The 10,850-nt window shown below is 44.5% G+C and overlaps 1 protein-coding gene across 3 annotated transcripts in view; it reads right to left on the bottom strand.

Annotated features, from left to right (window-relative positions):
* Positions 1 to 1,661: 1,661 nt before the first annotated feature.
* sgsm2 (small G protein signaling modulator 2) overlaps positions 1,662 to 10,850 on the bottom strand; it is a 108,853-nt gene continuing 99,664 nt past the window's right edge. For 2 of the 3 annotated variants that reach the window (XM_025898556.1, XM_005474421.4), the window contains 9 exons: positions 10,680 to 10,808; positions 10,408 to 10,590; positions 9,014 to 9,400; positions 8,688 to 8,812; positions 7,520 to 7,602; positions 7,162 to 7,271; positions 6,986 to 7,082; positions 6,688 to 6,855; positions 1,662 to 4,882 (listed from right to left, as the gene is read on the bottom strand). In XM_025898556.1, the coding sequence (XP_025754341.1) occupies positions 4,794 to 4,882; positions 6,688 to 6,855; positions 6,986 to 7,082; positions 7,162 to 7,271; positions 7,520 to 7,602; positions 8,688 to 8,812; positions 9,014 to 9,400; positions 10,408 to 10,590; positions 10,680 to 10,808 (1,371 nt within the window). In that variant the 3' untranslated portion in view covers positions 1,662 to 4,793. The remainder of the gene's footprint in view (positions 4,883 to 6,687; positions 6,856 to 6,985; positions 7,083 to 7,161; positions 7,272 to 7,519; positions 7,603 to 8,687; positions 8,813 to 9,013; positions 9,401 to 10,407; positions 10,591 to 10,679; positions 10,809 to 10,850) is intronic. The other variant, XR_269803.4, reaches the window with a different exon arrangement.

Below are 10,850 nucleotides of genomic sequence, written 5' to 3'. Positions count from 1 at the left end.
AAAAAAAAAAAAAAAAAAAAAAAAAGGGGGCAGGGATAGCTCAGTAGGTAGAGTGGTTGCCCCATGATCGAATGGTCGGGGGTTCAAACCCACTGAACAGTACCCCCTGAGCAAGGTACTGTCCCAACACTGCCCCCCGGGTGCTGGATCGGTGGCTGCTCACTGCTTCACTGAGGGAATGGGTTAAATGCAGAGAGGAATTTCTCTGTGGGGAATAATAAAGTATACATTATTATTGTTATTATGTAGAAATGCAAGAAAAAGAGCTGCAATCAAAGCATTTGACCATCTTTAGTTTGAAAAAAGACTAAACGCTAAGTTCTGGATGTGCAGCACACCACGTTCATGGCCTTACTGGGTAACAAATACGAGTAATACTCAAGCTTTTTTTTTTGTAAAATACTTGTTACTATTGCACACCACACCTTTATTACCACATCATTTGAGCTGGAGCAGATTTTGTATCTGGAATGAGTAAAGCTTTCAAATTAAAATATAAACTGCTTGTTTAAAAAAAGTATCAAAGTACTTTTAAAGTATTTAACTCAAAGTGTTCATAGGGACTGTAGTAAGTGGGAGATCTGGAAAACGACCCTCATCCCTACCAGCTCTTTGCTTTATTTGCAAAGAATAATTCCAGAATGTGGAGGTAAAACAAGTGCAGACTGGAGTTTTCCACTGCTGAAGACATTGTTTGGAAAGTGACGGGATCACCGACGGTTAACCTTTCCTCCAAGAAAAAAGCTGTTTAAGGTACAGAAAATTTGGGGGGTTTGATAGAAAAAGTGTTGTGGAAGCTGCTGTTGCCAAAACGGGCCGCATCGTTCCACCCAAACTGGTTTTATGTATGTAGCCAGAGATTGACGACATACGTAGTGAACCGTGTAAAGTAATTTTACTTTGAAAGAGTCAAACTGCATGTGACCCTTTAACACTTGGACATGTATACTTTCATTTCTTTCTCCTCTAACACACGGAAATGTGTATAAACATCCTTATTTTTCCTGATGTTATCACAGTTATTGCCAGCAGATTTGACGCTAAACAGCAGGTGGTTGTGAGCTAACACGTTCTAAAGATCATGTTTTCCATTTGATGAAATTCTTATGTTGTACGATGTGACGTTTGACACTAATGTTAGATCACCTTCTAAGAAAGTTTCTACAATGCCGGCTAACTGGCAAAAACAGCAGAACAGTTCAGCATCAATGAGGACTAGAGTCGGGCTCCTTTTGCAGACATAATAATCTTGACAGTTGAGCTCAACAGTAGACTGACGACCTGCATCCGTTACAGATGAACAGCAGCCAGAATTGTTTTGTCCCACAGTGGCCACCGTAGCTAGGATTATGCGCTCGAGTTTGGAGGGGCGCGAAAACAGAATTTGGTTGACTGCAGTGTCCTGACAGCTAATGAGTAACTTTTACACACGGAGACTTTGTTTGCCATCCAGTTAAATATATCAACTTCATCGTGTAGCAGCCCACTTTATTTCTTTTTAAGGATAGGAAACGAGAATAAAATGCTGCCCCCTCGTGGTGAGGCGGTCAAGGTGTATTTTTTGCAGAGCAAAAGGTGTTTTTAACCTAAAGGCAGCGTAGACGTTATTAAAGGTGTTCACACGTTAGCAAGAAAAGCATAAAGGAAGGAGAGCAGGCGGGTCATGAACAACTTCTTATTTAATAATACATTACATTCAAGGCAAATGATACACCCTTACCAATACATATTCAGCAATGCAATCGTTGGCTCCTTACATAAATAGAAATTTGAAATCTTGAAGTCAGTGCACAACATTAAGAGAGAACACTTAACAGTCAATCTGTAACATGGTCTGCACACATTCTGCATTTCTGCACAGTACACACCTCTGGCTAGTGCTGCTAAAACCAACATAAAAATAGATCTCAAAATAAGTTATATGTATATTTGTATATGTTGTGTCTGTCTTCATAGAAATATTGGGCTTTTGGTTCATATGTACAGCAGTATAGACTTTGATGGGATTCTCAAATGACAGAAATTGCACAGTAGTGAAAGAATTCAAGAACACCATTTCCAAAAATATTTTACACAAATAGTAAACAGTCAGTCTTCAAGATGCAGTATGAAATTGCACGTTGTTGTCACGCCACAGAGGGGGCTGTTTCAAGGCTTTGGTACACAACGTCCTGATCGGAAGAAAAAGCACGGACCCGATTCCCCCTCCGAGCCTCCGCGGCGGCAGGGTGGGGGAGGGAGGAGAGGCCGTAGCGAGGTCCATCCAATGCCACGGCCTGTTCCTGGGATCAAACTAGCGAATCGGAGAGCAAGATGACTACAGTACACATTAGGATCGGGGAAGACTCTTGGCACTTGAATCACAGGTGCAGGTCCGTGTCGGACGACCGATCGTACGCGGCCGCGTTGGACGGTTTAAGGAGCGATAAAGGGTCACACTGAGAAGAAGGGAGAGCAGGAAGGGTGTCAAAAAAGCACCCGACTCCCTTCAGATACAAACGTGAATGTGCTGTTACTCTGAAGCCAACACCAACACACTGTAATACTGATCCACTGAACACTAGTGATGGCATTAAAAGCAGCTTCTTCTCAGGTTTCTTTTGTTTTTTCTCTAAACCTGGGACTGTAAAGACAAACCCAGCCCGAGTCTCACAGGCTGGACTTCGGCTTCACAGGGACAATTGCAACCACTTCTCTGGACAGTGCTTCTGAATGCAAAAGGAAGCTGAACAGTCTTCGTGGTGCCTTCAGGTCAGCGTGCATGTTTCAAACGAAATTACTGAAAGGACAGTCTATATTTCCCGAGAATATTCTTTGCTGCGAAAAGTCAAACAAGCACTGACCACATCCTGCAACCTCGTGTCTCCTGTTCTATCCCATATACTCGATCTGGTTTGCTTTTGGGTTTTTTCCCAGGGAATGCCTAATAATGTGTGCTTCTATTTCCTGCAGCTTCTCCAAATTTCAACGACATTTCAACACAGCTGGATCTGAAACCGACATTTTCCATAAAGTTAAATGGATTTACAGCTGGTTATTGGAGCTTTCATACTATAGTTCAGCTCTGTTGTGTGATAGTTAAGGATCAAACAAACTTAAATGTTAATCAAAGATTATCTGAAAAAATTATACTCCAGGAAGTATATCACAAAATTAGCTCAACTACTTGTCAGTTATCTCAGTGTGATTTAATAGCAAGGTAAAGACCCTTTGAGATTAGCGAGAGATCCCCAACGATCAGACAAGAACTTCTTTTTAACAGGAATAAGGCTCGGGGAGGGGGGTCACCAAGAAAAGTACATGTATCTCACTAACTGGTTAAAATGGGGGTGTTAAATACTGTTTTTCAACAGCTGGAAAAAGCTGTAAGTTATAAACAAACAGCACTACAACACTAACTCGATTCTATGATCTTATTGTGACGTCTGCTAAAACTACAGTCCAGCTGTTTGAGGAGGTTTCCTTCAAGGAAGTGAGTTTCATTCTTTTCATAAAAATATCCAAACACTGCTAGATAAATCAGTTTTTACATTTTCATTCCACTAATCCTAATTAGGCTAAATATATGAATATATGATGTTTTTTAACAAACAGATCAGTTTGCCTTTGAAAACTCAGTGAGTCTTTGTAGGCTAAGCGAAGCCAGAAATAGCAAACACAAACTGTTTGGTATTTTGTAATGACCCCGACACGTGAAGTCGTTCCCTCATGTTTCAAGTGTCGCTGGATTCTTCACCACCTTTGTCCCGCTCACCTTGGACGTAGGTGACGTTGTGCCGGAAACTTTTGGCTCTCTGAAATTGATGAGCAGCCACAAAAAGAGCTAAAAACAATTTAAACTCAAGCTGAAACTGATCGAGATAAGTTAAGGTGTAGCTGTCATACGTAGCTGTGGCCCTTTTAAAATTGCGAGGATAAGGAGGGAGGCTCGTGTGCTCTTGCGTTTTGTGTTGTGCTCTGGGAGTAGACATGCTTCAAACACTGACCGACATGTTCAGAAAAGCTGGCTGCAATTCATCCTGAGTTTCTAAACAGTCTGGCCTCTCGCAGGCTCCTCCGGCCCCCACAGACTGTGGCGTGGCCTTCACAGGGACCGCGAAGGACCCCCTCACAACAAAGTGCAAGTAAGTACCTTGGGCTGTTACTGAAAAAGGCAACATTTGTGTCATAATGACTTTGTAGACAAAAAGAAAAGAGGGGGTAAAAACACACATGCTTGTAGAAAACACTCATGAAAAGGTCGTTGGCACAGTCCATTTGGTCACTAATGAAAACGTCTTCGTGGCTAAGTCTTCTGCTCCTCTGTGTGTAAATCCTGCACTCTAGTGGCCAAAGATGGCACTGCATGGAGAACACAAACACAGAGCTTCAGCTTTCCTGATAGGCATCCAACATGTTCTGTCTCAGAGTCGAGAAAAAGAGCGAGACTTTAGAAAACCGAGTCGTGATAGTGTGTGTGTGTGTGTGTGTTTGTGTTTCATGCACGCACGCAAACTCTGTAGGACTGGGGAGACTCAAGAATGCGTTCACAGTGTGATCAAACTCACAAGCATGCAGACAAATCCACGTCCAAACAGGTACCATGGGCATTCCACGTGAAGGGTAATGTAAACAGATTGGGCCGAGCTCCAACAGCCGCCCCATTCCCGGGGCTTTCATCTGGAGAAAAGGGACGCCTCGACCACCCGGCTGTGGCCTGGGTAAGTGGAGGCAGGAAGTGCTCTAGTTTCCAGCAGGTTCAGACACTCTCCCTCTGCATCCTCCCATTCCTCTTTCTGCCTTCTTCGTCACAGTTACTTGTTGTCCATCAGAGACTGGACTTTGTGCACCAGCTCACGCGCTATCTTCAGGATATGCTGGACATCGTGCCGCTCAGCCATTTCTGTGGATCAGACAGGCTGTTAGAGAGATCGCTACCAATATGGAAATACAGCACAGCTGTAGGCAAAGATTTCAGCAGCTAACTGATCAGCCCTCACATTAGATTGACCTATGCGTGTGTTTGTGAGGAAGCCAGATTATCTAAAGAAACAGACGCAGGTACAACATGGCAGTGTACCGCCGCGCTGCCGATTCTACAGAGTGACCCATTTATATGGATACACCGTAATAACATGGGAATGGTTGGTGATATTAAAGTCCTGTTTGTGGCACATTAGTATATGTGAGGGGGCAAACTCCTCAAGATGGGTGGTGACCATGGTGGCCATTTAGAAGTCGGCCATCTTGGATACAACTTTTGTTTTTTCAATAGGAAGAGGGCCATGTGACACATCAAACTTATTGGTAATGTCACAAGAAAAACAATGGTGTGCAAAACTGAAACTTGGTGTGCAAAACTCAAACTTATCAAGCAACCTGCTTGATAAGTTTCGTGAAACTGGTTCAGTGTTGGATTTGCCAAAATGTGGACGCAAGAAAACTGTCACGAATGAAGAAACATCAGTGGCTGTCCTAGCTTCATTCAGCAAGAGCCCACAGCGTAGCATTCACCGCATGTCACTGGAGAGTGGCATTAGTCGAACATCCCTTCGGCGGATATTAGCTACTCACAAATGGCACCCTTACAAACTCCGGCTACGGCAGCATCTCAACGAGGATGACCCAGATCGGCGCACAGAATTTGCAGAATGGGCAAAACAAAAATTGGAACAGGACCCTCAGTTCACGCAGAAGATTTTGTTCAGTGATGAGGCAAACTTTTATGTGAATGGTGAAGTTAACAAACAAAACCACCGCTATTGGTCTGACACTAACCCACATTGGATGGATCCCTCCAAGACTGTTGGAACAACAAAAGTGATGGTTTGGTGTGGTATATGGGGAACAACGATAGTGGGTCCATTCTTCATCAATGGAAACCTCAAGGCCACTGGATATTTGAAATTGCTACATGATGATGTGTTTCCCTCTTTATGCACTGAAGCTGGCACGTTCCCTGAGTTTTTCCAGCAAGATGGTGCACCACCACATTATGGGTGCCAGGTCCGAGCATTCCTAGATGAACAGTTTCCTGGAAAGTGGATTGGTCGTCGTGGGCCAGTTGAATGGCCCCCAAGGTCTCCCGATCTGACCCCCTTAGACTTTTATCTTTGGGGTCATCTGAAGGCAATTGTCTATGGTGTGAAGATACGAGATGTGCAGCACCTGAAACTACGGATACTGGATGCCTGTGCTGGCATTTCTCCTGTGGTGTTGCTATCAGTGTGTGAAGAGTGGGAGAAGAGGGTTGCATTGACAATCCAACACCATGGGCAGCACATTGAACACATTTTATAAGTGGTCAGAAACTTGTAAATAACTCATGAAAGAATAAAGTTACGTTGAAACCAAGCACACCATTGTTTTTCTTGTGACATTACCAATAAGTTTGATGTGTCACATGGCCCTCTTCCTATTGAAAAAACAAAAGTTGTATCCAAGATGGCCGACTTCTAAATGGCCACCATGGTCACCACCCATCTTGAGGAGTTTGCCCCCTCACATATACTAATGTGCCACAAACAGGACTTTAATATGACCAACCATTCGCATTTTATTATGGTGTATCCATATAAATGGGTCACCCTGTAGATGTGGACCCACTGACACTGAAGTTTTCTACTCACTGTTCCAACCTCAGAGCACATTTCTGATCTCCACCGATGGGCATGGCAGAACAGTAACAGGTATGAATGTGCATCCTACCATTAAAGAATTTAATGATGTCGGTGAAGTCCATGTTGTTGTCCACGATGATCTCGCGGTAAACTGTGACCAGCGCCAAGGCCAGGAAGAGGACAAAGTGCTGTGAGGAAATCCTGGGAGCCACCCAGATCACCTCCCACACTGCGAACACGTCGTCGTACAGCAGCTCTGCACACAGCACATTTCCATAATCGGCATTTCTAAAGAGCACTTCTCAACATGCACACTTTGTCTGTGCTCGGAAAACAGAAACGTCACGTCACGGAGGAGTCAGGTAAGACGAGGATGTAGTGCTCACCTCTCTTGAAGTCCAGCAGGAACCACCGGTAACAGAAGTAGAAGTGAGTGTAATCTCCATTCTGCTGCATCAGCTCAAACAGCTCCGAGTCCAGGATCTGACGTCACACAGAGCACCAGGAGCTGTTAGCTGGAGCATCTCTCTCTAATACACACACTATGAATATTATCCATCACCTGGATCAGTGACCTCATGTTGGCAAAGTGCGAGTCCATGGCTCCACCATTAGGGAAGTTCTGACTCATCCTCTTCATCAGCTGAGTGAAACAGCTGTACGCCAGGCACTCTGACACACACACGCACGCACACACAGTCAATGATCATTTATTGAATGTTTTTTCTGGAATAAATACTGTCACAGAAATGAAAACAAGCTTCTGCTGCTGCTGCATGTGTGTTCTGCACTGACCGACATCCACTGCAAACAATCATCCCTGTCAGTCTATTTATCATTTTTACAATTTTTATTAGCTTCACTTGTCATTGTTAGGCAGGGCTGTGATCTGTGAGGTCACAATGATTCTTTTCTCTCACCATCATCCAGGATGACCATGAGCGGAGCGAGGAGGTCACACATGCCCTGAACGTAGCCCATCTCTAAATGCTCCCACACATAGCTGCCAGGAAGAAACAGGCACAAGAGAGACAGACGAAAGAGAGAGCACACACATCGGCTGTTGTTGTAGATGTTGGTGATTCGTTCTCCACAAATAAAACGCTAGAAACACAAACTGGAAATAACACAAACACAGCTGGAGATAAAACTTGCTTCTTCTCACTCTATAAATACTCGCCTCCACCTTCTGCATCTACTCATCACTACACAAGTAATCATCTAATACTACTGTGCATACAGCATTCAGCAATGAATTTAGAAGTGAAGAGAGTAGCCACAAACCCTCAGAGTGTGTCTCAGATCTACAGATCTGCAGTCAGCCCACTGCTTTACTATTTTCCTACCCACTGTGAAACTCTTCAAATAAGCCGCTCCTCTGCAGATGATCAGTTAGCTGTTTTACTACTACTCACTAGAATTTTTGAGGTCTATAATCGATGGCTTTTTAAATAACGGCTTAATTAATTCCACCTTAAAGGCCTGTCTTACGTAGCCCTAGCTGCACTGGCAGCTAACGTCTTCCCATGATGCTGTTTGGCATTGAGTTCCATAGAGTAGACTTGGGCATCAAACATGGTTAGAACTGATCTGTCTGTCGCTGGAACGTGTGAAAGCTGCAGACAGGAAGTTCATCGCTTCACCAGGAAGCAAGAACAGATCTGTTTATGAGAACTCTTCATTGCACCTGACCCTGGATCAGTTTTACAGCCTTCCTACTAACAGAGACCTGACCCAGTGCCTGAGATGGGTGTGGTATAAACCAGTTAAACCAAGGAGCGATGCAGATGCATTTCTTTGATATTCAACAGTAGCAGCTGTTAGTAAAGACTGACTGAAACACACAATTTACAGGAAGTGGATTTGATTTTGTTTACAGCAAAAGAAACCAACCTGTTCTTGTTTGATGCGACTACCTGACTCTGGTCATTTAAATCAAATCCAGCACTACGTGACTGGTGAAGTAAAATGGGTTTGTCTTTCTGTTGGAAAGCTTCACATTGCAGTTGCATTTTTTCACTCAGTGATTTGAATCATCGTCATAAAATAACAGAACGATCTGCCTTCCTTCTTCAGGTCTTTCTCTACCTGCACATGATGTTGCGGAGTTTCTCCAGGTTGCTCGTGGTGAAATAATAGTAGTTGCGATCACAGCGCTGGACATCTTTGTCTATTCTGTGGAGGTTGAGGGCGACCGTGTCCAACAACTCGATCTGGAAAATGAAAAATTGTTTTCAACGTTACTTAGTGAGTGTAAATCTGACCGTGTTACTGTGTCCATCAAACACACAGACTGCAGGTTGGTGTCAACACGTATGCACAAACGTACACTCACCAAGCACTTTATTCTGATCATGTGACATCAATGCAAAAAACAAGCCCCATAAACGGATGTATCCACACACTGTACGTACTGTATAGGAAGAGAGCGACGGTGACGTCCCCTCAGCAGCTGCTCCACTGGTCACCAGTTTGTCCAGCTGACTGCACAGCCGGTCTTCTGTCAGAGAGTCCCGGCACCCCGCCAGCTCACTGGGAGTCCTGCCGTCCTCCGCGCCCCCACCCTCCTCCTCTGTGCTCTGACCGTCATCGATACTAGACAGGATCTGGGAGTGAGCAGAGGTCACAGAGTAGTTTCTGGAGGAGGGGAGCCCTGAGTCGGGGGAATCGAATTCTACCAGAGGACGCTCTTCTTGTGGGAGGGCCACGGGGGGCACCAGGTTGGTCATTGTGGGAGTGCTGTCCTCTCCACTGGGGGTCTCCTGGCTTCCTGCGTCCTGCTCATCTACAGACATGAACACCTGAAAAGGGGACGGGGGAATCACTTTAGTTCACTTTAGTTTGTTCATATGTTTCGTCATCATCCAGGTGACAGTCTCAGCCGACTGCAGGTTTCCAACCTTATAAACATTTACACAAACTAGCACCACTGAGGGAACAGTGGGCTGTGAGGTCAGCTGAGTGCAGCCATTCCCCAACTCTCTGTGAATGGTGCTCATGACCTCTGATCAACAATGACCAAGGAACTGAGCTCACAGCCAACTGTTCCTTCAGTGGGCTGGTGTCTCCCACTGAAAACGCAGAATCAACCTTTTGGGATTTTCTTACTGGATGATTGAGCATGCATATAGATCTAACTATGTATCTCTTTGTGCGGTTGGTGCATTTAGCAGCATTGTTATCAGATCATCTGTCAAACACTGTTGCTGTTATTTGACTAACAGCTTGTCCAACACGTCTGCAGCCTCGTTTTGTAGAGTGAAACTATCTTATTTTGCTTGTTTGTTAGTTCACACTGCTTTACAAAACCATCAAAACAGCATCCCAGCACTCACTGTCCAGGTGAACATTAATCATACGTCAGCCTGTTTGTGGCAGTTTGATCTCTTTAAAAACAAGTCAGTATATCCTGATTTTTTACTGACTTCATCATATCCTGAAACGCTGAGACGTGCAGTTGCTATAATTCAGCCACTAACATGTTTTATTGCTCCATCCGTGCAGGTTTTAGTTTGACGTCTCAAAGCTTAATGCAAAACAACACAGGCTGAAATGAAAATATAACACAATGAGATAATAACATAGAGCTCACGGTGCAGCGTGTCTGCATGCTGCTGATACCAAATGAAGGTTTGAGGATAATATAAAGCTCACCCAGACAACCCAACAAAGACTTTGGATATTGCTTGTATGAAACTCACCTCATACAGCGTATATTCAGATTCATAATAACGTTTAATAAACTCTCACCTCCCAACTTAATAAAGTGTATCACTGAGTGGATGCTATATTGCTCTGAGCCCTTCACCTCATTGCTGAGTGTGGAGTCTCTGTGGACGAGCCGCAGGACGTGGCTGTCGATGCTGCTGCCCGAGGAGAGCTTGGCAAAGATGGCCGACTGCATCTCCTTCTCCCGCTGCTTGACGATCACCTCACAGGCCTTCCACTCCCGCATCACCTGCTGGTACCGCTCGCTGATCTTTGCATCGATCTTCAGTGGGAATTAGCACACAGGGTTTTACTAAATTAGGGGCAAATTCAAAGAATGTGTGTGTGTGTGTGTGTGCAGGTGCACTGTACCTTACTCATGTCCTTTTTGCTCATGCCAAACTTGTAGTGTCCCAGAAGGAAAGGCCACACCTCCTTTCTGATTTCATGCTGCACTCCACCGTAATAAACCAGCCGGAGCAGCTCCAGCTCCTTGTAGTTCTGTGCACACACACACACACACACACACACACATATATATAT

Source organism: Oreochromis niloticus, linkage group LG14 (assembly GCF_001858045.2).
Source record: "Oreochromis niloticus isolate F11D_XX linkage group LG14, O_niloticus_UMD_NMBU, whole genome shotgun sequence".
Classification (NCBI taxonomy): Eukaryota; Metazoa; Chordata; class Actinopteri; order Cichliformes; family Cichlidae; genus Oreochromis; species Oreochromis niloticus.
This window is presented reverse-complemented; position numbering and strand designations above follow the sequence as displayed.